The 27,874-nt window shown below is 37.1% G+C and overlaps 1 protein-coding gene across 1 annotated transcript in view; it reads right to left on the bottom strand.

Annotated features, from left to right (window-relative positions):
* The window catches only part of TOPAZ1 (testis and ovary specific TOPAZ 1), a 101,670-nt gene that overhangs the window by 57,129 nt on the left and 16,667 nt on the right, over positions 1 to 27,874 (bottom strand). Inside the window, exons 3-8 of the mRNA XM_004614602.2 lie at positions 25,696 to 25,757; positions 24,373 to 24,494; positions 14,075 to 14,139; positions 10,503 to 10,648; positions 1,864 to 1,949; positions 528 to 653 (exon numbers count right to left, since the gene is read on the bottom strand). Of these exons, the coding sequence (XP_004614659.2) occupies positions 528 to 653; positions 1,864 to 1,949; positions 10,503 to 10,648; positions 14,075 to 14,139; positions 24,373 to 24,494; positions 25,696 to 25,757 (607 nt within the window). The remainder of the gene's footprint in view (positions 1 to 527; positions 654 to 1,863; positions 1,950 to 10,502; positions 10,649 to 14,074; positions 14,140 to 24,372; positions 24,495 to 25,695; positions 25,758 to 27,874) is intronic.

The following is a 27,874-nucleotide window of genomic DNA, read 5'->3' as shown; positions in this document are numbered from 1 at the left end:
CCGATCACTGATAAGGATGTGAAGCAACCAGTGTCTTTCAACATTTCTCATAAATATGTAATTTGCAAAACCGTTGTGAATTGTTTGGCCATATTTACTAAAGAAGAAAAAATGCATATCTTGTGATTCAGCATTTCCAGTCTTAAATATAATCCATCATGGTGTGTACATAAAGTCACCAAAGAAATGCAGAACACTGACAGAATAACTATTGTAACTGTCAAATTCAGAAACCACCCGAATGTCTGTATTATCTTTTATCTACAGAATTTTCATGTAGTCACATAATGGAATATTCACTATAATAGAGCAATAAGAAAATGTCTACAAATAAAAAGGAATCTCAAAAATTTCAAAGAAATGAAAAGCCAGAAATGAAAGAATAAAAATTGTATGACTCCATTTACATACAGCACAAAACTAGGCAAAGTTTATATATGATATTAGAAGTTAAAGCAAATTTAAATTTAAATATATGAATAAGACAATAAGAACAATTTCTCCTTCAAAGATTTTACAAGTTTTACCTTTTCATCCCCTTGCTCAGGCAAATGAGCAAACTTGCATTGTGTTCGCTCACAGCCACGTAATGTATTAAAATGAAATTTGCAGTATCTATGAGGTATCACCAATCCTAGGGGCTTTTGAAACACCTAGAAAATTAGAAATAATAAAATCAAGTGAGAAGATATTTGAAACAATAAAAACACTATAAATAAAAAAATACTACCAAGAAAAACTGCTTGTTCCAATTTATATTTCAAAAATAATTAAAAATCAGGGCCAGAGACACAGTACAACAGGTATGGTGCTTGCCTTGCATGCAGCTGACCTGGGTTGAATCCCCAGCACCACATATGGTCCCCTGAGCCTTGCCAGTAGTGATTCTAGGGTTCAGAGCCAGAGTAACCCCTGAGCACTGCTGGGTGTGGCAAAAAGCAAAACAACACAACATAATAACACAAAAACAAAATAAATAGAAAACTTAAAAGAATAACAAAAAGTTATTTGCTATATTTTGGCAATTTCCTTTAGTGTAAGATATTTCAAAATTACCATCTTCCTCTTTTCTATTTGGTTTGGGATCACAATTGGCAGAGCTCAGGCCTTACTTCTTACTTTATGCTTACGGATTACTCCTGGTGCTGTTCGGGTTACCAGAACAAACCAGGGCTGTCTGCATCCAAGATAAAGTGCTGTACTATTTTGTAGTCTAGAAAATAACCTTTCATTACTTTTCTTTAAACATTTTTTAAAGCTCATATACTCCCTTCTCCTATATCTAATACTTTCAATTTAATAAAAAGGTAATTCTGTTATAATATTCATATTTCACATACATTTACTAATACCAATTTTTTTCCTTAAGTTTTCTGAATAATTTTCAAATGACAGACTCAAACCTTTTTACAACAAACTTTACTGCTTTGTCTTATATTGGCTATTTTTATCTTTTTTTTTCACATGGAACTACTTATCCTATCATTCCTATTTTGAATACCCCCTTCTTCTTTAACTACTTGGGTTTTTTTTTCAAAATCCCCCGAATTACTACTCATCTTCTATCAGTTACCATCAATTACCACTCAAAAATCCATGTAAAACCTCTAGCTCCATAACAATTAGAGTATGCACTTCATAAGTTTTTGTTTTTGCTTTTTTTTTTTTTTTTTTGGGTCACACCCGGCGATGCACAGGGGTTACTCCTGGCTCTGCACTCAGGAATTACCCCTGGCGGTGCTCAGGGGACCATATGGGATGCTGGGAATCGAACCCGGGTCGGCCTCGTGCAGGGCAAACGCCCTACCCGCTGTGCTATTGCTCCAGCCCTGTTTTTGCTTTTTTTTCAAATGGGAAACTTACCCCAGTATTTTTATCCCTTTTAAATATTTCACAAACTTCAGGATTCTGCAGCTTGATGACAGGATGTTTTCCTGGAAATCTGAAATCTAAAAAATGTATAAGGAGAACATGAAACCCAGGATGTCACAACTCACTCATTTTATAACAATCAATCAGTTGACCACTGCAGCTTTTACTTCATTTTGAACTATTCATGCTCAATTGAGAAAGTACATTCCTTTGTGCATGGTGTATTCCCATGAGACAGATGATTTACGCCTTCAGATAAATCACTATAAATATCTGTAGACCTCAATTTAAAATAAGTTCATGATAAGGTAAAGATCTTAAAGTTTTATGTAGCAGCCCTAGGCACTGCATTTAAGTGATTATAAATTAAAAGATGTACATAAATCATTATAAAATCTATCAATAAAAGATAAAACCTATTCATCAATAAATGCTGAAAAGGTATCTGACAACAATTTTACTACTTGATAAAAATTTACAATTCAATAGGGATAGAAGGAAAATATCTCAAATTTATAAAGGTTATTACTGTAGTAGCAAAGATCTTATAATGACCAAACAGACAAGAAGTAAAAGGAATTCAGATGAGAAAATAAGAGAAAGTAACATCATTTGCAGAAGATAATACAGAAAATACTAAACATTCCACTAGAAATGAGTACAACAAAGGGGGCTGGAGCAATAGTATAGATGGATAGTTGCCTTGCATGTGGTTTGATTGCCATTATCCCATTTTGCCCTTTAAGCACCACCAGGAGTGGATGCTGAGTGCAGAGCCAGTAGTAACCTCTGAGCACTGTTAAGTGTGGTCCCCAAAACATACAACAACAACAACAACAACAAAATATGAGTACAGCAAAGTAGTTGGCTACAAATCAATATAAAAGCATATACTTCATTTCTATATGCAAATAATAAGAAAAAATAATTCTATATGAAAGAATCAAATATCTTGGAACATGTTTAGTAAAAGAGATCAAAGACTTGTATAATGAAAACTACAATATACAGTTTAAAGACAAAGTACAAGATTAACAATAATAAATGGGGGGCCCGAGAGATAGCACTGGGGGTATACTATCCCAGGCATTTCATAATGGTCCCTTATGCACCGCCAGGAGAGATTCCTGAGTGTAGTGCCAGAGTAACCTCTGTGTATCACTGGGTATGAACCAAAAAAAAAAAAACTTAAAAGAAAAGAAAAGGAATGGTAAATGGGTGGTTAGAGTGACAGTACCACAGGTAAGGTGCTTGCCTTGCACAAGGCTGACCATTGTTCAATACTTGGCACTGCATATGATCCTCTGATCACCTTTAGGAGTGACCCCTGAGCACAGAGCTAGGATTAATCCGGGAGCACCCCTCCTACATATATGCATGGGGAGAATTAACATAGTAAAAATGTTATTCTATTAAAATTTACCACATTTAAAGCAATTCCACTAAATTTTTTTCAATGACTTCCCCCCCCCCACAGAAATAGGAAAAAAAAGTCCTTACGTAGTGAAAGCAATTCTGAGGAAGAAAAAGAAAAATGGTGGATCACACTGACTTCAAACTATTCTATAAAATGACAGAAATTTAAATTGTATGGTACTAGAATAAAAAAGAGACGTATGGCTCAGTGGAATAGAACTGCAAGTTCAGATATAAATATACATATTCAATTTCAAGGATACTTATGATAAAGGATCTAAGATGATATAATGAAGAATAAGTTTCAACAAACAGTGCAAGAAAAACTAGACAGACACACATAAAGGAAAAAATCCCCGACTACTCTCTAACCCCAACTAAAAGTTAATTCAAAATGGGTTGAAGATGTATGACCTGAAACCATTAATAGAGGATAATATAGGCAAAAAATTCCATGACATTAGTGTAAGCAATGTTTTTGGGTACCTAACCTCAACAGCAACGGAAATGGAAATAAAAAAATACTTTATATTCCATTCTTTTGTTTTTGGGTAACTACTAGTGGTTTTCAGGAATCACTCCTCGTGGTGCTTGGGGACCTTAGGGGGTCTCAGGGCTTGAATGCAGGTTGACCACATAGAAGGCAAGCTCCCTACCTGTTGTACTATCTCTCCAGCCTGGAAAGTAAAAATTTTAAATGTGTACATTAAATTTAAAACCCTTTTTGTCTTGCATTATAGTTTTGGGGGACACACTGTGCTTAGGGTTTAGTCTTGGTTATGAGCTCAGGAACCACTCCTGGTGGGCTCAGGGGGGCATCTGGGGTGGCAGGACAGAAATTGGGTCTACCAAGTGCAAAGCAAGTGCTCTGCTCACTGCACTATTTCTGGCTCCTGAAAAACTTTTGTACAAAATAAAAAATGTACAAAGAATGAAAATAGGCAAATGGGTATGGTATCTGGGCATCAAACATCTTTTTTTTTTTAATTTATTTATTTTTAATTAGAGAATCACCGTGAGGGTACAGTTCCAGATTTATACACTTTTGTGCTTATACTTCCCTCATACAAAGTTTGGGAACCCATCCCTTCACCAGTGCCCATTCTCCACCACCCGTAAACCCAGTGTCCCTCCCACCCTCCCCAATCCCATCTCCCCCCCACCCCACCCTGCCACTGTGGCAAGGCATTCCCTTCTGTTTTCTCTCTCTAATTAGCTGTTGTGGTTTGCAATAAAGGTGTTGAGTGGCCGCTGTGCTCAGTCTCTAGCCCTCATTCAGCCCGCAACTCCCTTCCCCCACATGGCCTTCGACTACAATGTAGTTGGTGATCGCTTCTCTGAGTTGACCTTTCCCCGGAACGTGAGGCCAGCCTCGAAGCCATGGAGTCAACCTCCTGGTACTTATTTCTACAGTTCTTGGGTGTTAGTCTCCCACTCTGTTATTCTATATACCATAGGTGAGTGCAATCTTTCTATGTCTGTCTCTCTCTTTCTGACTCATTTCACTCAGCATGAAACTTTTCATGCCCATCCACTTGACTACAAAATTCTTGACCTCCTTTTTTCTAACAGCTGCATAGTATTCCATTGTATAGATGTACCAAAGTTTCCTCAACCAGTCATCCGTTCTGGGGCATTCGGGTTTTTTCCAGATTCTGGCTATTGTAAACAGTGCTGCGATGAACATACATGTGCAGATGTTGTTTCGATTGTACTTTTTTGCCTCTCTGGGATATATTCCCAGCAGTGGTATTGCTGGGTCAAATGGGAATTCAATATCTAATTTTTTGAGAGTCGTCCAAATTGTTTTCCAGAAGGGCTGAACCAGTCGGCATTCCCACCAGCAGTGAAGAAGGGTCCCTTTCTCCCCACATCCTCTCCAACAGCGGTTGCTTTTGTTCTTTTGGATGTGTGCTAGTCTCTGTGGTGTGAGGTGGTATCTCAAAGTTGTTTTGATCTGCATCTCTCTGATGATTAGTGATGCAGAGCACTTTTTCATGTGCCTTTTGGCCATTCGTATTTCTTCCTTGGTAAAGTTTCTGTTCATTTCTTCGCCCCATTTTTTGATGGGGTTGGATGTTTTCTTCTTGTAGAGTTCAACCAGTGCTTTATATACCATTGATATCAACCCCTTATCTGATGGGTATTGTGTAAATATCCTTTCCCATTCTGTGGATAGTCTTTGGATTCTGGTCACTGTATCTCTTGCGGTGCAGAAGCTTTTTAGTTTAATGTAGTCCCATTTGTTGATCTCTGTTTTTACTAGATTGCTTAGTTCCGTGTCACCTTTGAAGATACCTTTATCTTCAATATCGTGGAGGGTTTCGCCGACCTTGTCTTCAATGTACCTTATGGTTTGTGGTCTAATGTTGAGGTCTTTAATCCATTTTGATCTGACTTTTGTGCATGGTGTCAGGTCAAGGTCTAAACCCATTTTTTTGCATGTGGTTGTCCAGTTGTGGGCATCAAACATCTTAAATAAAGGGCTAATAACATCCAAGACATATAAAGAACTCACACAACCAGGGCCAGGGAGATAGCTCAGAGGTCCGTGCTTTACATACTGAAGCCCTTGCATTAGATCCCTGGTACCAACAGATCCCAAGGACCACAGTGTGTGACCTTGGAGGCCCCCAAGCACTACTGGGTCTGAGCATCACAGAACTTACACAATTAAACAAAAAACCCCAAAAGAGCAGATTTTGTCTTTTGGGTCACATCCTGTTGTGCACAGAGCTTACTCCTGACTCTGTACTCTGGGCTCAGGTGGGACTTAGGGGACCATAATAGGGTACCAGAAATTGAATCTGGCTCAGGTCCATTCAAGGCAAGCAACCTACTTGCTGTACCATCGTTCCAGTCCCCAGAGGAGGCAGATTTTCATAAACACTTCTTCAAAGAAGACATACATATGAAAAATGCTCATCATCATTTATCACTAGGGAAAAGCAAATTAGAACACCTCATGCCTCTGAGAATCTTATCCCAAAGCAGCAATGAAACAAAAGTTGGTGAATGTATGGAGAAAGAGAAACTCTGATGTACTGTTAGTGGGACTGAGAACTGGTGTGACCATTTTAAAAAATGTTATTAAGTTTTCTCAAGAAGCTAAAAGACAGAGCCACCATAAGACACAGCAACCCTACTTTGGTTATCTAGATAATATGAAAATATGAATTCAAAAAGTCACATTTATTCTGGTGGGCCTGAGATAGCTCTGTGACAAGAGTCTGCCTTGAAGCATGAGGCTAGTGAGGTAATGAGTTTAATACATGGCAACAGCTTTTACATGCCTGTGATTCCAGCAACTCCGCTGTTTCGATCCCTGGAACTACAACAAAATATTCAATTTCCAAAACACCATAACTAAGTGTATGTGAGCACCAGAACTGAAGTATGTGACCCACGGGGAGTATATGCAAGCACTGCAAACAAATATGCAACCCATGGTGAGCAACAGGGAGTGTGACTTCTAGTCACTAGAGTAGCAAAAAGAGATGTGGAATACATCAAAAAAATTTGGACATAACTTGTGCTTAGATGGAGATACTCTCCACACAGTGCTTAGGGGCCCTTCCTGGTGGTTTTTGGGGTACTGCTGGGAACCAATGCCTAGGAAGGGCCAGAAACCCATGCCTGGGAACGGCCAGAAACCTATGCCTGGGAACTAATATGTCAGTACAAACTGACCTGTAACTAGGAACAACCACTTCTTGGGAAAGGTTGCAGAACAATGCCCAGGGAAACTGCCATCGGGGCCCAGATCCAGTTTCGTTAAACGTTTGCATTCTTTGCTATTCCCCCATTCTGTCCACTTCCTCATATAATCAATTATAAAAGACTAGCTTAGGAGAAATAAAGTTGGAGCTTTCTCCCATTCTTGTGTCTGTCTGTGTCTGTCTCTTTCTCCTTGCGTCTGTCTCCTTTTCACTCTCGCACCCTCTCCCGGCTACCCACGTTGACCAAGTCCCGAGGGATGGGACAGGGTACCATGCACCCAGGATAGAACCAAGATACCAAGATCTTCCACATGCAAACCAAGTATACAAGCCCTTGGTATCTCCCTGGCCCCAAAATTAAAAAAAAAAAAAGTGACAACTACTCCAACGTTTACTGGGACACTATAATATCTACTGAAGCAACTAAAATCCCTATCTAGGGGTCAGAGAGGCAGGATGTGCCTTAAAGGTGGCTAACCACGTGCAAGGCAAAATACTTGATCCCTGTCACCCCATCTGATTTCCCAAGCACCATCAGGAGTAATCCTTAGTTCTGAGGACGGAGTAAGTCCTGAGCACAGTTGGGTGTGGCTCCCAAACAGACTAAATATACATACATACAGGGTTTGGGACAGTGCTCAACATTCAGGTGTTCATGCAAAATAAGTTTGAATTCTGAAACTACATGGACCCTCGCACCACACATGTAGCTCTAGAGGGCCCTGAGCAACTCCATGGTGGCTTTGACACTGCAGGGCTCAAACAGGTCCACATCCTCAAGGTGACAGCAGCTAGCTTAGTTTGTCAGGTGTCACCTGTGGGCCTCCTGAGGACTACTTAAAAGGCAAAAAAATACATAAAAAATTTAAGATGATGGGGGATACTGGTCTCTGTTTTTAAAGATGAAATCATGCCATTTGCAATGGAAGGAACTTGAAGGAATTTTTTTTTCTTTCTGGGTCATAACCAGCTATGCACAGGGGTTACTCCTGGCTCTGTACTCAGGAATTACCCCTGGCAGTGCTCAGGGGACCATATGGGAAGCTAGGAATTGAACCTGGATTCGTTGAGTGCAAGGCAAACACCCTACCCGCGGTGCTATTGCTCCAGTCCCTTGAAGGAACTAGATGAAGTAAAATAAATGAAAAGGGGGACATGTTGGATGATTTCACCTGTATGTACAATATAAGGATATAAAACTGATGGACGAAACAGACGACTAGTGAATACTAATAACCAAACTGAGGTTACCTGAAGAGAATGAGTTGAAGAAGGAAGATGGGCTTGTAAGTGTGTTTTTTAAAAATACTAATGAAAGGGCTGGTTTAAAAGATCATTTGTCATCCCCTGTTAATATCTCCTATACCAATTCCATGACCACTTTAAGTTCCTATTTCTCCATCTACAAAATAATGGCAGGTAGTACATTGCTAGGTTCTGAACAAGATTAAATTAAATACCAAACCATTATTGGCAGTATTGCACAGTAGTTAAGGATGAAGGTTTTGTGATGAGAGCACATGGGCTTGAATCCCAGCTTCTGGATGCTAGATGACCTTTATTCAAGCTGCTAGCCTATTTGTGAGAATTTTCTTATCTTAAAAAAAAGTAATGTTTATGTCCATGTGATTATTATGAGGGCTAATAAGAGAATATATGTAAGACGGCAAACAAATGCCTGGGATTTTGTTTGTATTTAATGAATACTGACTTTTGGGAATAAAAGTAAGTACAAAGTATATTGATGGTATCTCCTTCACAGGAGGCAATTATGCAATTCTATTTTGTTTTAAAAGAAGAAGCTTGCTTTCTCCCTTTCTCTCCATGCACATGCAGCAAAGAGGTACCATGGAAAGACTTAGTGAGAAGGTAACTGTTTGTCTACCAGGAAGAGCAACAGAATCTGAACCATGCCAGAACTCTGATCCTGAGTTTAAAGCCTTCTGAATATGCAAAATAAGTTTCTGTTGTTTGAGTCACTAAGTCTGGTATTTTGCTATGGCAGCTTAAGCTAACATACTGGGTATATATTCCTTAATTGTTGGTCTTTTCCAATGAGAATTAGGGCACTTAAAACATTTTTATAAAGATAAATTTTTATAAAGTTTTTATGATTTTATAAAAATCACAAAAATTTATAATTTTTTATGATTTTTATAAAAATAAAACAAAAAATGCTTATTGTTTTAAATAATTTCATTTACTGGCCAGGAATATAGATCAGCAGCAGAGATCTTGTTTTGCACATGCAAGGCCCGGGACTCAATCCCCAGCACTACACACAGATGATAATTTTATTATCTTCTTAGCAATATCCAGATATAATTTGGAATAAGTAAAAGCTTTTGTTGCACAGCTTTTCAGTTTTTTTTATTATGAAGCTGCTACATATTTTTAAGATACAAGACATAACTATTATGGGTTTGCGACTATTATATTATAGTCGACAAGAGATAGTAATAGGGCCAGAGTGAGAGTTCATTTGATAGGGTGCTTGTTCTGCACGTGGCAGAGCCTGGTTCAATTCCTTGGCACAACATATGATTCCTGATTCCTGCCAGGAATGATCCTTGAGCACAGAGCTAGGATTAAGCCCTGAGAACCACTGGGTGTGGGCCAAAAAGAAAAAAAAATAGTACAGAGGAGATGGACCAGAGCGATAGCACAGCATGTGGCCAACCCAGGTTTGATTCCTCTGTCCTTCTCGGAGAGCCCGGCAAGCCACCGAGAGTATCCTGCCTGCACGGCAGAGCCTGGCAAGCTACCTGTGGCGTATTCTATATGCCAAAAACAGTAACAACAAGTCTCACAATGAAGACGTTACTGGTGCCTGCTTGAGCAAATTGATGAACAATGGGACGACACTGCTACAGTGCTATAGAGGAGTTAGTTGTGAGCTATACAAAGGAATTTTATTGTTTCTATATTCATTCTTCAATCTATTTTGTTCAAAGCATCCCAAATTACCAAAACAATGAACAGGGCAAAATGTAACTCAAAGCAAGCATATGGACAAGTAGTTCAATCTCCAGCACTACCTGGCACACTAGCTTGGCAGCACTAATGTTTGGGATTCCTGAAGCCACAAAGAAGTGTGATCTGTGGCATATTGCATCCAAGTAAGCCAACACAGCAAAATTTAAGTGTGCAACCCTTTTGTGTACGCAACATAACCAAGGGTGTAAGCCCCCATTCATTACAACAAAAAGGGGAGGATACTAGCAATTCTATTTTTAAAAAGGTATAAAAAATGACAAAATTCTAAAATACATTCTAAAATACTCAAACAAAATTTTTGTGTATACCTATAATTTATATGTACTACCAATATCACTTGCATAGGTATTTCAGAAATTGTTCCATTAAAAACAACAAGGTACATAAACCTAATTTTAACATGTTTAATGCTTGTTTTGATTTACCATTTTTATTTTTAATTAAAACACATATATTTATAAATTTTTAAAAGTCAAACAAATTTTAAGAAAACAATACCGTTCATCCAGGGCTTCAGTAAAGTGTTTTCTTGCTGAGTACTAAGATTCAAAGGTGGTACCGATAATAGGCACAGAGGTTTGGGGGGGCCCACTGCTGCTAATTGATATTCACCAACCACAATCTCTGCATTTCTAGACTCCTTGCTGTATGAGTGAAAAAAAAAAAAGCCAGATTTTAAATTTACTAAAAAAGCATTAAAGGAATTAGAATACAATAGAAAGACTAGGTATGCTAATTATCATACTATGCCTGAAAAACTGTGCTTATTAAATGGCTCCAGTGAAGAAAGAAGGGGGTGGTGGGAATAAAAATTAATTCAATGAATTATTTTTGTTCAAGTCAGATGAGTTTGAGGAGGAAATGGGTTATTAGTATTCTAATCTAGGAGGGATCAGAGTGATAGTACAGTAGGCAGGAGACCTGCCTTACATGCAGCCAACCTGGGTTTCATCCCTGGCACCCCTATATAGGCAGGAGTGATTTTTGAGTGCAGAACCAGGAGAAACCCCTGAGCATTGCTTGGGTGTGACTGAAAAACAATAACAAAACAACAATAACATTTTTTTTAAGGAAAGATCATCCACTTATTCTCCTAAAAGTACAATGGAATGATTTATAAATTATCATCATCATCAGCAGCAGCATCATCATCATCATTTTCATCATTATCATCCCGTTGATCGTCAAATTTCTCTAGCAGTCTCAGTAACGTCTGCATTCGTCCAAGCCCTGAGATCTTAGAAGCCTCTCTCTACTCGTCCTTTCAATGATGCCATACTGGAGGCTCTTTCAGGATCAGGGGAATGAGACCCAGCTTGTTACTGGTTTTGGCATATTAATACACCATGGGGACCTTGTGAGACTCTTCCATGTGGGCAGGAAACTTCCAGTAGTTTGCCAGGTTCTCCCAGAGGGAGAAGAAGGCTATAAGATGTCTTCTTAAAATAAATAATAAGAGGGATAGTGGGAAGCTTTTCAGAGCTTATATAAATTTATTTTTTAGGAGGAAAGATTTCCCCTTACTCAGATAAGCTTTTCAGTTGGGGTTATTTAGGCCGGTAAAAATAGAAAACAGAGGGGCCCACAATTTTAACAGCTAAAATCTAGTACTTATTGGAATTCAAAAAAATCACATAGAAAATACATTTATTGCTTTCTCCAACTTGGGATATCATTGATACCTACAATTAAAAAAAATACACAAACTACAAAAACAGTAACAAAATAGGAACTGTGGAATTTTATAGATCTAAGATTACCTAATAAAATTATTTTTGGTAGGAAGAGTGAAGCGATAGCACAGCAGGTAGGGCGTTTGCTTTGCTTGTGGCCAACCTGGGTTCGATTCCTCTGCCCCTCTCAGAGAGCCCGACAAGCTACCAAGAGTATCTCACCGGCACGGCAGAGCCTGGCAAGCTACCCATGGCTTATTCGATATGCCAAAAACAGTAGCAAGTCTCACAATGGAGATGTTACTGGTGCCTGCTCGAGCAAATCGATGAGCAATAGGATGACAGTGACAGTGACAGGAAGAGTGAAGCCCAAAGTAAGGTAATGACTTGTCCAGTATTACATTATTGGTTATTTTGGCAGACACAGGTGAATAAAACTACATTAATTTGTAAACTAAGTATTTCCACTTAGAAAAGTTAATATTGAATTTCTGGGCATATCTAATTTTTTAAAAAATTTTTAATTTTTGGGTCACACCCAGTGATGCACAGGGGTTACTCCTGGCTCATGCACTCAGGAATTACTCCTGGTGCTGCTCGAGGGACCATATGGGATGCTTGGAATCGAACCCGGGTTGGCTGCGTGCAAGGCAAACGCCCTACCCGCTGTGCTATCACTCCAGCCCCCTGGGCATATCTAATTCTTACCTCAATGTAATGGTTCTTAAACTTGAGCATGTATAAGAACAAACTTATTACCTTGTGAAAACACAGATTGTAGCACCCTATCTCCAGAGGTCTGATTTAGTTAGCTGGGGTGGGTGTGATAACTTATACTATTGCTAAATTTCCATGTGGTGCTGCTGTATCAAGGATTACATTTCTAAGATGAATGTCAAAACATTAAAATACTTTAATATTATTTGTCACCTGAATTGAGTGTGTTGCCTTGCTTCAGTTGTAAATTGGGGGTGGAAGATGATCTGCTTATTTCCAAGGTACTCTTCAACTTCATATTTAGTATTTGTATATGTTTCAGTGCAGTGGTTTTCAACCCTTTCAAACCTGTGGGTTGGCAATGGACTGGTGGTTGAAAATCAGTTCTAGTGAGTGTGCTGTAACTATTAACTATTAATCACTAAAGTCATATGATTTTAGAACCATGAAATCCAGCCACAGCCATGCTCAAGGCCACTCTCCACACTTTCGGCCAAGCCTCAGGCATGAAGGAACCAGCAGAGGAATCCAGATATGCAGGACCCAGGGCCGAGATGGGGATGCTTGGATCGAGACTGGGCCTCTTCCACCCAGATCCCCCATTTTCCAGTAGCTAGGTGGTACACCCACAATCTGCCCCTGGTGCCGTGTAATCCCATCAACGGCCAACATCCAGAGACTATAAAACCAAGCTACTGGAAGCTAATAGCCTTGTTCTCCCTCTTGGAGAACCTGACAAGCTACCAAGAGTCTTTTGCCTGTGGCTTACTCATATCCCAAATACAGTATCATATATATACATACCTCTCCGAGAGCCCAGCAAGCTACCAAGAGTATCCCTCCTGCACACCAGAGCCTAGCAAGCTACCCATGGCGTATTCTGTATGCCAAAAACAGTAACGATAGGTTTCATTCTCCTGACCCTGAAAGAGCCTCCAATTGTTGGGTAAGACGAGTAAGGAGAGGCTGCTAAAATTTCAAGGCTGAGTGTAATAGAGACATTACTGGTGCCCACTCGAGTAAACTGATGAACAACAGGATGGCAGTGATACAGTGAAAGTCATATAAGATATCTACAAATTTCAAAGTTTATCTGATTTTAGTCACTTCTCATAAAAGTCTTATATACAGTTCTTGTAGTTTAATCATTATATTTTTCTCAAAAATAAAAAAAATGACTCAAAAACTGTGTGACAGCTTTAAGATCATTTGTAATCTATTTATATCCAGACACAGATACACCTCATACATTAATATTCATGTATGGCTTAAGGTAGAGAAATCCAAGAATATGTAGACAGAAAGATAAGAATGAAAAATACACTCAACACAAATTTCATAAATACCTATTAAATTATGTTCCAGAGGCCAGAAATGTGGCAGTGGCATAGTGCATGCCCTGCATGTGTGTGAGGTCTGGTATTTGATATCTGGCACTGGATAACCAAATTAACTGTTTTGGGCCTTGGGATGTGGCTCAGCATTAGAGCACCTGCCTTGGAGGTGGGAGGCTCCAAGTTAGATTTTCAGACACTGCTGCAGCAGCACTGCCACACGGATCTCCAGGGCCACACAAGTGTGTATGGTCTCTGGTGCATTCTAGTGTGGATAGGATGCATAGTCATTGCAAACACAACAGAAAGGGAAAATCAAAACAATTAAAAAAATGATGTCACCGACCTTTTGCAATCTTCATAATCATTTTCTTTTTCTTCTTTAACAGTCACCTTGTCTAAAAAGCTAAGCTGTGAAAAGATTTTGGTAAAAAGTAACATGTGAGCATCTCTGTAATTCATATTTAACTAGGAGGTTTACAAAATGACTGTACTGGAGTTAAACAACTAGTCTAGAGTCAACTGGAATACTTGACATTTAAAATACTGACATTAAATAAAACTTTCCACTGGGCTTAAGATAAATTAAAAATATTAATACATTTTTTTCAGACAATGATTAATTACATTTACCTTTAATTACACAAGTCAACATTTCAAATTACTATGGACAACATACATTTTTCCTTTCATTCAGAAAAACAGCTTGACATAAATTTTATTTTAGGGGGTATTTATGAACACTTATTACAATTTTTTATTAGAAATGTTGATGTATATTTAAAATTTTGACTTATTTAAAACATTAAAAAAAGAAAAAATATTTCATCATCAGTGCTTTGGGAATTATGATTTTCTAAATGTAAGAAAGTTACACATGTCCAAGTATTCTAAAAAATGGTGCCTAAAAAAATAAAGCTCAAATCATTCATCATTTAAGCAGTTAGAGGTAACCACTTAATATTGTACTTAATATTTTTATACTATTTTAGACTATCTTTGTACTATTTTTAGATTTTACAGTAATGGAAATGCCATACATATTACAGAAACCCTTAGGTAAACTACAAAAATCAATCAAGAATCAAATTATTAACTGAGGTTAGTATTATCACATTCCTGGATAAGAATATTAAAGGTACAGATAACTCCCCCAAATTAATTTAAATATTAAAAAAAAAGTATGAGCTTAAAGTGCTATTAGAAGACTAAAAATAGATAAACACTTTAGATTTTTGATACATGTGAGTAGCTTTTAAGGCAAACTTTCCTTACTATTTTTATTATTTGATTGACAGTATGGTACTGATACAAGACCTGCGTGAGCAACAAAGCACACACAAAAAAACTGTTACATTTATAAAAAAAAATTGAAAACATCAAACATTTGTGAGGAAATAATTCAATAAATGATAATAGAACAATAGGCAAGTTAAACAGAAAAGAAGCTGGGTGCCAACTCAGCACATACCAAGATACCCTTGGGACCAGAGATAGTACAGCAGGTAGGACAAATGGCTAGAGCCAACTCGGGTTAGATTCTTGGTCCCCTATGCACTTCCTGTTCTGATCTCTGAGTGCAGAGTAAGGAATGACCCAAGCAATACCAGGTGAGGCCCCTAAACAAAACACCCTTTAGGTTTTATAAATATTTAAATATTAAAGTACCAAAAATTTAGCAAATTATAAAGATGGGTATTATAAATTTGGAGGTTGGAAAAAGTCTAAGCATGAAATTAAAGGTAGAAACTAAGAATTATGTTATTTTGTGGGAGGGGTTGGACCGCACTCTGGTGGTCAGGGCTTACTCCTGGCTCTGTGCTCAGGGATCACTCCTGGCAGGCCCAGGGGTCCATATAGGTGCTGTCGACTGAACCTGGGTTGGCCATGTGCAAGATAAACACTCTACCCACTGTACTATCTCTCCAGCCCCCATGTTAATATTTTAAAATACAAACATTTAAGATACTTTCCTATCCTAAAGAATACAAAAGTCACCTGCAAAATGAAAATAAAAGGTTAATTTTCCTACATTCTTTTCCTCTTAGAATTTATATTGATAAAAATTATAAATATAGGGCTGGGAAGATAGCCGCTCTGGTTAGAGACCCTGAGTACTACAGGGCTTGCTTCCTTAGCACCGTAGGATTTGGCTGGCCCCCAAACACTTCTTGGACCTAGCACTGTTGAATCTAAGCACCGCCAGGTATAGCTCCTATAAAATAACTAAATCAAATAACAAAAGATAAGGAGAAAATTTAAAAATCTTTAAATGGGGAAGAGAATATAACTCCAGTATCATAAAAGAAAACTGAAAGGTTCGATAAAATAAAAACAAAATGATCCTTCAATGTAAAAATGTCTTAAAGTCAGAATAATACATGAAAAAGGGGAAAGTATGAAAACATGACAAATATGTTTACTATATCAAAGTTCCTACCACCCAAAAAAATAGACCCACAATCACTGCCATGCTCCTGGGTGAACTTCACTGCTCAAATAAACCTCATCCAGAAATTAATCTGTTGAAATATTCATTTATGTGGGTTTTGTGACTGAAATCTCTAGGCTTTCATGTAGTTGTAGATGGGCTACCTACCCTCATCACCCTGTACTTCTGAAAGCTCTGGGAGTCACTCTCATGCCCTAAAGCTGCCACTCAGTTAAAAATTTAACTCCAGCTGTATCACCCCATGAAAAATTTTGGACTTTCTGGAGTGACATCTCAAACTCTACAACACTGATAAACCAAAAGTAGCTCACTGGATTGGATGGTATGTAATGCAGAAAGCAAACAATCTTGATTGACAAAATATACAAAATATAAACACAGAAAACTTAACATGTAACAACATCTTTGTAATTTCTTACACAAGCAAGAGCTTAATGGCTCCATGATGAGATAAATGAGATAAACAATCTTCACTTTCTTCTAAGAAAGCATTTTTTTTCTTTTTGGGTCACACCCAGCAGTGCTCAAGGGTTGCTCCTGGCTCTGCACTCAAGAATCACTCCTGGTGGTGCTCAGGGGACCATATGGGATGCTGGGAACCGAACTCGGGTCGGCCACGTGCAAGGCAAATGCCCTCCCTACTGTGCTATCGCTCCAGTCCCAGAAAGCATTTTTTTAATGATACTTTTAGTAATTTTTAAATAACAAGCAATATAAAATTAATTACTGAGGTCCTGCTATGGGGGCAGACTTCAAAGGTGGTTGGGAAAATTGGAAATTAGGGTGATGAGAATGTGCAATGGTGGTGGGATTGGTGTTTGAATATTGAATGTCTGTAAAAAAAATGAAAAGGGGGGGGAATCCCAGAAGATGGGCAAAAGACATTAAAATTTTCACAAGAAAAAATGTAACTGCCATTTAAATATACTAAAGATGCTTAATTAGATTCATAAGAGAAAAGCAAATTAAAACTAAACGTCATTTGCAAAAATAGACAGATGGACAAAATTTTTAATAGTGTGTATGGGGAAAAAAACTGGCATTCTATACATGTTGTTGAAAGCATAAATCAAGGGAAACTATGTAGGCCAATCTGATCATTCTACTTCTAAGATTTAATCCAAAAAGTGCTCGCACATATGCAAAATGCCTTATGCTCGAGGATGCATGAGGCAACAATATTTAAATAGAAAAAAAGAGAATAAACTAAGTGTTTATCAATAGTGTGGCTTGGTGTACAGAGTATATTCCTACAGTGGCTAATTATGCAATTATGCAAACAAGGCATCATTACATAGCTTGAAAGGAAAGAATCTCCATAATATTTTAAGTATAGAAAGGATGGTAGAGAAGGGTACCCTGTGAAAAATTGCATCAGTTCCAAACTGCAACAAAACACTTCAGTGATCACAGAATCCCAGTATGGCACAACAGAGGAAGGACATTGAAGAGGTGAGTCTCTGGAAACTTGTAGGACAGATAAGGAGCCCAGGAAGCCCCAGAGTCTGGGAGAGGAACTAAGAGCTTCAGCACCTGAAGCTGCACTTCTGTGGTTCCAGACACAGCAAGGCAATCCCCTCCCCTTTCATACTGATGGCACTATTAGAAGAAGGCTTCCACTGCTCCCACAATGCATCTGAGTGCAGACCCAGAGTCAAAATTTGCTCTGTGGAGTAAGAAAAACTGGTTCTGTTATGCTGGGCTTCCCCAAATTCAGAACTGTGGGGCCAGAGTGAGGCACCAGGAACTGAACGCTTGGGGGCAGCACAGGTCTGCACTGCAAAGATGCAACATTAGACAGCAACACAACCCAAAGGCTGTGTGCAATTGAGAATAGGAACTCTAGATTGCCACTCAAACCAGCACAGAACCAGATCCTTGCCTGCCCCTTCCCTTCATTGAGCAGCTGACATAATGAAATGGAGGAGACCAGATTAATGAAGATCGAACCCTGAGAGGTACTCCTGAGTAGAAGACGGAACATGACTGAAAAAGAAGACATAAAAATGATATGAACGTTCACTAAACTGAAGAAATAAGAAGAGACCTTTAACACAAAAAAGAATATATGAAAATTGCAATCAGGAGTTACAGAAAGAGTAACACTGTGCCTCCCAAAATCAAAAATCTGAGAACAGAGGTAAAAAAATTATTCAAAGAAAACTATAAATCAATAGATGAAGCAATAGATGAAGACATAAGGAAATGGAAACATATTCCTTGTTCATAGTTTGGAAGAATTAACATGGATAAAATGACTATATTACCCAAAACACTACACAGAGTAAATGCCAATTCCCATCAGAATTCCAATGGTACTATGGAACAAACAATTATAAAATTTGTATGAAGTAATAATACTCCCCAATTAGCCAAAGCAATCTTGAGGGAATAAAGGTAGGTCTTTTATTTTTAACTTTAAATTATACTATAAAGCTATGATAATCAAAACTGTGGTACTGGAACAAAAGCACTCTCAGACAACGAAACAGAATTTAGAGTGCTGAGGTAAATCCTCAGGTGTAAGGATAGTTGAATATATGATGAAGGAGGTAGGTATATGGAATGCAGCAAGGAAAGCCTGTAAAGTGGTGTTGGAGAAACTGGTTAGCCTGTATAAAAGAAAAGAAATTCAATCCCTATTTCTTCCTTACACTATACACAAAAATTACTCAAAATGGATCAAAGACCCCAATTCATAAAATGACTCAAAGAAAACATAGCAAAACACTCTCCGTGAAAATGACTTCAGAGGTATCTTCAAGGGTTTGTACCACTGGCTAAGAAAATAGAAGATAAAAGAATAAATAAAAGCACTACAAACTAAAATATTTCCACAGTGCCAAGATAAGATGTTTAAAAAAAAATTCCACTTCACTAAAAAAAGAGAAAATATTCACTCACCATACAATTGACAAAGGCTAATAGCGGATATATAAAGCATTCACAAAAGCAAAACAAAAATAACAAACAACCCCATTAAAATAATTGGGGATGAATAAATGTTTCCTCAAAGACACACAAGAAGACCAAAAGGAATATGAAAAAGTGTTCATCATCACTGATTATTCAGGAAATGCAAATCAAAATGACAATGTGATATCAACTCATGCCAGGGAAAATGACTCACTTCAAAAACTTGAACAGCCAGTGCTATTTCACTGGATGGGAATGCAATGCAGTAGAAAAGGAATCCCCATTCACTGTTAACAGGGCTGTCATCTGGTTCAGCCTTTATGGAAAACAAATGAAGATTGAAAAAAAAAAAAAGAATAGAGCCAACAATTCAACTCCTTGGCATGTATCCCAAGAACACAAAAGTATTAATTTGAAAAGATATCTGCACACCTACATTCACTGAAGCATTATTTACAATAGCAAAGACCCAGAAATAACACAAGTGCTCAACAATAGATGAGTGGTTCAAGAAACTGTGATATATACTACTCAGTTATAAGAAAAGATGAATGCTTGTTGTTTTATGCTGCTTGGAAGGTATTGAAGGGCGTGATGTGGAGGAAAATGAGACAGGAGGAAAAGAACAAATTCAAACAGTCTCACTCATATGTGGAGTATGAGGAAGCATAATAAGAGAATAAACAGTGGTCAATGGTAACATCCTGAGAGTCTTCCTACAGAATCTCCCAAATGGGAAGTGGTGGGGGTGGGGGAGAAGGGATGTAGAATCAGTGGTGAGGAATACTGAGACTCTGGTGGGGGTGTGGTACAGTGACACTGTATTCCTAGACTATTATACTATTATAAATCATGTTATCTAAATAAAAATTTTAAAAAGATACTGAATGGTATATTACAATTCTTGAAGAATTAAAAACAATATACAATAGTTTCATTATAGAAATAATAATGACAGAAATGTCTTGAGCTAATTCTATTGCAAGCAACAACTATAAATCCTAGAAAAAAAAATTAAAGTCTCTATCTTAAAAACACCAGAGATATAAAAAGCAATCTGGAGGAAAGTTTATAGTTGGAAAGATTTAGCAACAGGAAAATTGTCCTGTTTTTCTGAATTTATTTCAAAATGTAGAGTCTAGATAAAATACATAGGAAGGCCCAAAGTTTGCCTACTGAGGACAATTTATGAGAGTCAGACACTGGGCTATTAGTTGGGAATCTGGAAAGGAGAAAATCTAAAAGAGGGCACCTCCAACTCTATGAATTTGATCAAGGTCTCAACCTAATGATGGAACTATATGTTAAAGTAGATTCCAAACGTCCCAGCTAAGACTAAGCATCCTAGCTAAGACTAAGAGAACTGATTGAAGATTTCAACTACCTGTGACTACAGGAGAACCTAAATATACAGAGGCTGAATTAACCAAGTTATAAACCAAGCATGCAATCACCATGTAGCCCAGCAACTGCATAACTAGGCATTTATCACACAGAAATGAAAAATTAAAGGCACATAATAAAAACACAGAAAAACCTATAAAAGAGTATTTACAGTTGTCTAATTCGTAATAGCCAAAACCTGGGGAAAAAAACTAGTTATCTTTCTCAGAGTGAATTACTAATAATAACTCATACCTTGGAGAATTCCTAATAGGAAAGAACTATTTCTGTTTTGTTTTGGTGCTATATCCAGCTGTGCTCAGGGCTTACTCCTGGCTCTGAGCTCAGGGATCACTCCTGGCAACGCTCAGGGGACCATATGGGGTGCTGGGGATTGCACACAGCTGACAACCTGGGTCAGCTGTGTGCAAGGTAAACACCTTGCCCTCAACTATCTCTCTGGTCCCCAAAGAATTATAGATAGGTGCAAAAAAATTGGTAAATATCCAAGACTGTGTGCGGTGAAAACAATCCAATACTATAGGCTACATACTGGAAGGCAACATACTGGGTAATTTAATTTAATAACATTCTTAAAATAAGAATACAGAAATGGAGAAACAGATCCCTGGTTGTTGCTGGCTAAGGCAGAAGTAGGTTTAGCTATAAAGGCCAACATGAGCAATCCATATTATAATGGAAATGATCTGTATCAAGACACTATACAATATTATAGCCAGAATATTAGCTATATTAATGCTAATATTGTACTCATAATATTGTACTACAATTTTATCTGTAGATAATGTGTTATTTCTGGGGGGAAGACTGGATAAAGTATACAGAGATACTGCTACTATTATAACTAAATGTGAATTTACAATTATCTTAAAATTAGAAAAAGAAATGGATGGGGCTGAAGAGGTATCTAAGGAAAAAGTTTTAACAATAAATTTCTTTTAGAAAGTAAGTTTTAAATCAATGACCCCCAGCTGCAACCTTCAGAAACTATAAAAAGGAAAATTTAATACAAACCAAGCAGAATAAAATTAGAGCAGATATCAACAAAATGGAAATTGAAACAAAAGCAAAAATCATTAAACCCTATAGTGAGTTTTTTAAAATAACAACAAAATTAATAATCTGGAAGTTAGTAGATATAATGATATCTGGATTAGAGAGGGAGGTGTGATTAAGGGGTAATAAAAAGAAATTTGTACAAATGGAGTATTAATAAGAATAGTGGCCACAAAAATCTTTTTTTTTTTAACATAGGAGCACTGCTATTTATTCAGCCATTGATTAAGCTGATTGAGTTGGGCATGAACTCCACATTACTTTTCAAAAAATTTTTTAATTTTATGTTAGCTCACAATGTTTAATTACATTCAATATTCAAACACCAATCCCACCATCATTATACCTTACCACCACCAAATTCGAGATGTTTCCATTCCAAGCCCTTATCCCTGTCCCAAAACACAACCAAAATAGTATATTTTATACTGTCTATTATGAAAAACTGCTGAACATGCTTCATGTTCATGTAGGAAAGTGAAGATTGTTCTATTATAACAGGACCCATTAAGATATCCTACAGGATACCACTAACATGTTAAAGTTTGGGTGATGTGAGCTTTGGTATATATATCTGAAAATATGTATATATGCATATGTATATATATTTCCCTTTATAACTTGTTGCCTACCATCTGAACCCCATGAAGTGTGGTGTGGTAATTATGGAGAATGGGTAGGGAGTGTTTTATGATGTGCCACACATGGCTGCAAAAGTAGCCGTGTGGTCCAGAAATATGTTTACTCATATGTGAGGCTCAGCTCGAGTGCATGGGGCCTTGAGCATGGCGGTGGTTGGGTTGTGGGGGTTTTTGGTTGCAGGGGCTGAGATCCTTGGGGCAGTGAGGGCTCTCACCTGCCCCCATCTGGGGTGCCCCATGTGACACAGCCTGGCACGGAGTCCAGTGGTATGGTTATGGGGGCCTCATGTTATGTTCCCTTTCAGGGGAAGCAGCCATGTGATCTGGATGGTGATGGCCTACATGACTTATATTATTTGATTTTAATATATATACTCTCACTGTAATAAACTATTACAGTATTAACATTAAAGTAAGTATTAAACTGTATTTATCACAGTTTTGTTGACCTGTGGGTCTTGTTATAGCAAGACTATTGCTATAACAAGCAATAAGAAGCCAAGTATTTAATGATAGGGGAGGATATTAAGAAATGTTATAAATACACAATGGAATACTACTTGGCTATAAGGAAAGATGAGAGATTCTGCTTTTTGCTACAACATAGGTGGAGTGGAGAGGTAAGCCAAATAAGAGGGGGGAAAAGAAATACTGAAAACATATAAGTGAGATCAAAGAAGAGAAGAGACAGTGCTCAATTGAAAACAAACCCTTAGACTCTGGCCATAAACTTGTTATGGGGGCAGCAGAGACAATGGGCTGAAAAGGTGAAAAGGATTTTACTGAGCTTGGTGGAAGGATAGTGGTATTTTGGCAATGAAGTGGTATGATAACACTATACACAAAAACATTTACAGTCTTCTAAATCAATGTTACCTCAATCAAAAAGTTAATGAGGGATAGTTTTTAATTTTTTTTTATTGAATCACCTTGAGATACAGTTACAAAGCTTTCATGTTTGAGTTCCAGTCCTACAATGATAGAACACCCATCCCTCCAACACATTTTCCACCCCTACTCCCTTCCCAACCCTTCCCCTGCCTCTATGGCAAAGAGGAATAGTTTTTGGTGGGGTGAAGACAAATTTTCTTTAGAATGGGAAGAGAATGGGAGGTGAGAAACTGGAAAATAGTGAATATAGACAGACTTTTGAGAAAAGAATAGCACCTGAAAAAAAATGGGGCAAGTGAGAGTTCTTTCTATTAAAGATGGAAGAAAAGCATACTGATGAAGATGATGAAAATATAAGAACTACTAAAAAATATTTTAAGAGAAGAGATAAAATTCTACCAAGAATGATGGAATGGCCTTTAATAGAAAGCATGCTGAAGTGTGGGGGCATATGCAGGTAAGGTGGATTAATACATTGGTGGGAAATTAGGAAATTCTGTTCTAATTTGTTAAATTTTCTTAATGAAGTAGGAAACTTGCTTGTTACCTATAAGCATGAATGAGGAAAATTAGAGTTATAAGGAGAAGAAAATATAAAATTGTTGCCTAAGAATTAATTAAATTATGCAAATGGTTCAGTCATATACAATACCTGGCAGAGAACAAGAACAAAAAAAAAGATACCAAATTCCATCCCCACCCCATACTCTGTCAGTGGTACGTTCTAGCAACAGGTTAGGTTTAGCTCTGATTCCTACATCTTCTATACCTCTGACTGAAAAAAAGATGATTGCATGTAAAGACCTCCTGTACTATAGTAGTCTTAAATTTCCAAAAATAGTCGAGTGATACTCAGTATTTTGTATTCAACAAGGCAGGAAAATATGTAACAATATGGAAAGACTTAAACTTTTGAGATGACTTTCAAGATACTAAAAAGTTAAATAGGTAACTAAACAACATATCCCATTCTTCTGAACAAGGGGAATTTGCATAAAACTGACTTTTATGCAAATCACCAAGCAATAGGAGTGCTGAGATTCTTTTACTCAATAAAAAAGTTATAGGTGGAGGGAAGTGAGCACTGTGGTAGCAGGTGTGGTACTACAATGATATATGCATGAAAAGTATAATTAAATGTATTGTAAATCCTGGAACCTCAAAAAATGGTAAAATTTAAAATAAGTCTAAAAAAAGTTGTATTTGTCACCTGATGTTAAGATAAATCTCTGTATCACCTCTACATAAACTGAGAAATAAGAAAATAAAAAGATTCCTTAGTACCTTCTCATTCAAGTCTGAACTCTTTATTTGTTCACCAAAATCTCCCAGTTTTTCATTTTTAGAGGTCTCATCTGTAACTTCTCCCAAGTTTTCACCTTTGGAATCATGTTTTATTTCATTTGCTGAAATAAAATATTCATTATAAATTATAAAGTAACCAAGTCATTAAAAGACTTGTAAAATGTTAAAATTTAGAAACTTTTAAAGTTCAATGTGGCAAATATGTATTTTCAGCAAATTATAAATGACTTATTCTTTTTCATTAAAATAATTTTATCATATGATATAAAAAGAATTCACAGTAAGACACTGACAGGCAGCAAAGTAAATTTAAGAATCTTTTTGATCAAGTCCATCTATTTTCAACACTTTAAAAACCTGAAAGTCCAAGTAAAATTTACTTCCAAATTATTTCCCAAGAAGGTTTAAGCTTCTTAAAACTTTAACATATTTATGATTATAATCTATAAGTAAATTGATTACAGTATTTAACATTTCGTTCCAAATTAAAACATTTAAAAAGGAGTCAGATTTAAAATGTGATCATACTTTTTTGTTTTTTCTTTTTGTACTTTTTGCTTTTTAATCTTTGGACTACACCTGACAATGCTCTGAGGTAACCACTGGCTTTGCATTCAGGAACAACTCCTGGCAATAGTTGGGGAATAGTTGGGATTCTGATGATCAAAACTCCTGTCAGCTGCATGCAGGGCAAGTACCCTAACCGGTGTATTATCTCTCCAGTTCTCAAATGTGATCATATTTAAATATATTTTTTAATTTAAAAAAAAATGGGGTTGGGAATAGTACAGTAGTCAGGGCATATGCCTAGCAAGTACTCAATCCAGGATCAATGTCCAGTACCACATAGTCCCCTAAGCATCAGTGGGTTAACTCTGGAGGCCCCTATCACAGCCAGGGTGGCTTGGGTATCCCCAGTACTTCAGGGCCTGAGTAGCATTGCTTCCGAAGGCCCTTGGCATTGAAGAGACAGCCAGGTTGGTCAAGAGTTGTTGGTGGGCTCCTGGGCTTCCTGAACACTGCATGCAAGTATGGGAGTGCTTGCCCACTCACAAAAAAACAAACAAAAGACCACAACCCAACAAAACAAAACAAAAAATGACTAAAAAAAGTCTTAAAAGACAAATTTCTAAGGTCAATTATCTTTAATAAAGTAAAAAAAAGGTATTTAAATAATTGTTAGCCAAAAACAGAAAAATGAAACATTTGATTAACAAGTTTTGAAATAAAAATTGTTTAATAATGTCATTTTGACTATACCTGAATAAAGATACTTAAAATTCTGAAAATGTTAAATGTTACCTGTTAACAAGGGAGCACAAACTTCTGATTTCATCAATTCAAGATCCAGACTAGGAAGTTCTCTATACAAAGCAAACACGGTTGAAACATTATAACATATTCAACACAGAACTAACCACATCTCTAAACATTAGAAAATACTACTAGAGGCTGATAGACACAACATAGTTAAATATACGTCAGGACTTCTCCAAAATCAGTATATATTAGGACTCAGAACTCAACATACACACACACAGAGTCTTCATTTGACTCTTAATCACATGTGCCTTGTTAGGGAGTGCAGTCACTAGAACTTTCCTATTCAAAGAAAACCTAATGACATATATGAAGCATTATAATTTTTAAAAAATATTACATAAATATAGCATAGAGTTTAACTTCTTTGCTAAAACATGTAAATGTACATCTTCCTGCAACTGTAAAAAGTGAGGTGGCTTTATTTTGTTTTGGTAGTCTGAAGAAAACATGACCTCATGGGTAAGTTTATGAAAATCAGAGTTAGAACAAACTGGGTTTAAATTCTGTTCTGTCACTGTATAAACTATAGGAAAATTATTTGAATTTTTTGAGCTTTACCATATCAGGAAAATAAGACCACCTAGCTACAAGACTATTGTGAGGTTTAAATGAGGTAAAATATTCTTAATAGCTTTAAGTTCAACAAATAAAAGAAAGGGACATCTATAAGAGCTTTTCAAATGAAAAAGAGAAAAAATTCCATTTCTTTATACTGAGAAAAGTTTAAAATATATGGAAATATAGTGAATACAATATTCACAATCCTATCATTTATTTAATAGGCTATTTTTAAGAGAAATACCAGTGATGGAATCTAAAGCCTCACACACAGGAGGCATGTGCCATTACCACTGAGCTACATCTGTGGACCCAATAAGTGGGTTTCATCAATGTTTTTATTTTATAGCTTTACAACCACTCATTGGTTCAGGACTACTTCCTAGCTGAGAAAGAGAAAAGTAAATAAAACATTATACATTCATTATACAAAACATTTGTATGTTCTTTGAAATGGTTGGAAAACAAAGTATATTTCCCTAACACGAATCTTAGAGGCCCTGAGCATTGTAAGGTGTGGCCTCCAAAACAAAGAAAACCCAACCACCCCCACCCCACACTCAAACCATACACTTGCAACCCTTCTTCCCTAATTCATACTGCTCTAGAGTCATCTGGAGTATCTCCATTTCAGTGTGGTAATTAAAGTCAATTTGCCTTTTTTGGTAGTCTAAAAGTTCCTTGAGTACAATGTCCAGGTACAGGGAAGACTCAAATGAAGATGATTTTCTTTTCTAGAAACTCCCAGTATAGGAGTATGCTCACTTATAAATATATGTGGTATACTAAAATACCAAAAAAAACTATTGGAGCTACACTGTACAAAACATTTCAGGTATTATTTGAATGATAACTGAATAAGAAAAGAATTTCCAGATAGAAATATGTAGGATAACATTGGGTTTGTCCTTTCAGTCTTGCTGCAGGGAACTTAGGTTTATTGGGTTACACCCATTATTTAGCTCCCCACTCACTCCCATTCCTTTGTTTATCTTGCAAACTCTTCTCTGTGCCCTCCTCCCCAACCAGTTAATCACCTTTTCCCTAATCAGATTCTGTTAGCTTGTGAGATCAACTCCTTCTGAGGACACTGAACTTGTATTATAAGTTATATCTTTTACATAGATTGATTACCTTAAAGCAATGTCCTTTCTGTATGGACACAGGAAGACAGTTAATATGCTTTTGTAACTTGGGAGTTGATTGACTCCAAATAATATTTACTTCCAGGCATCTGCTTTCTTGACTCAGTTACCCTTAGTTCCTAGCACCCCAAAAGCAGGGTCCCAACAAGAGACTGAATAGATCCAGGGAAAGCTGTGAGCTGCCCTGGCATCGAAATGGGCCAGGCTTAAGTGCCACATATTCAACTATAAGTTGAGAGAATGGTCATGGACAAATGCTGTCATGATCCAAAAGTAACGATGAGATTAAGACCCTCTTGGGTTAGGAAGACTACCCTGGCCTGAGGACTGTGGTCTGGAATATATAGTGAGATGTCCTCAGGAAGAACAAAACTTTAAGTTTGATATATCTCTTACTATGCTCATATATATAGTCAAAGACATTTACTACAAACCCACAGCAAATATTACATTCT

Source organism: Sorex araneus, chromosome 4 (genome assembly GCF_027595985.1).
Source record: "Sorex araneus isolate mSorAra2 chromosome 4, mSorAra2.pri, whole genome shotgun sequence".
Taxonomy (NCBI): domain Eukaryota; kingdom Metazoa; phylum Chordata; class Mammalia; order Eulipotyphla; family Soricidae; genus Sorex; species Sorex araneus.
This window is presented reverse-complemented; position numbering and strand designations above follow the sequence as displayed.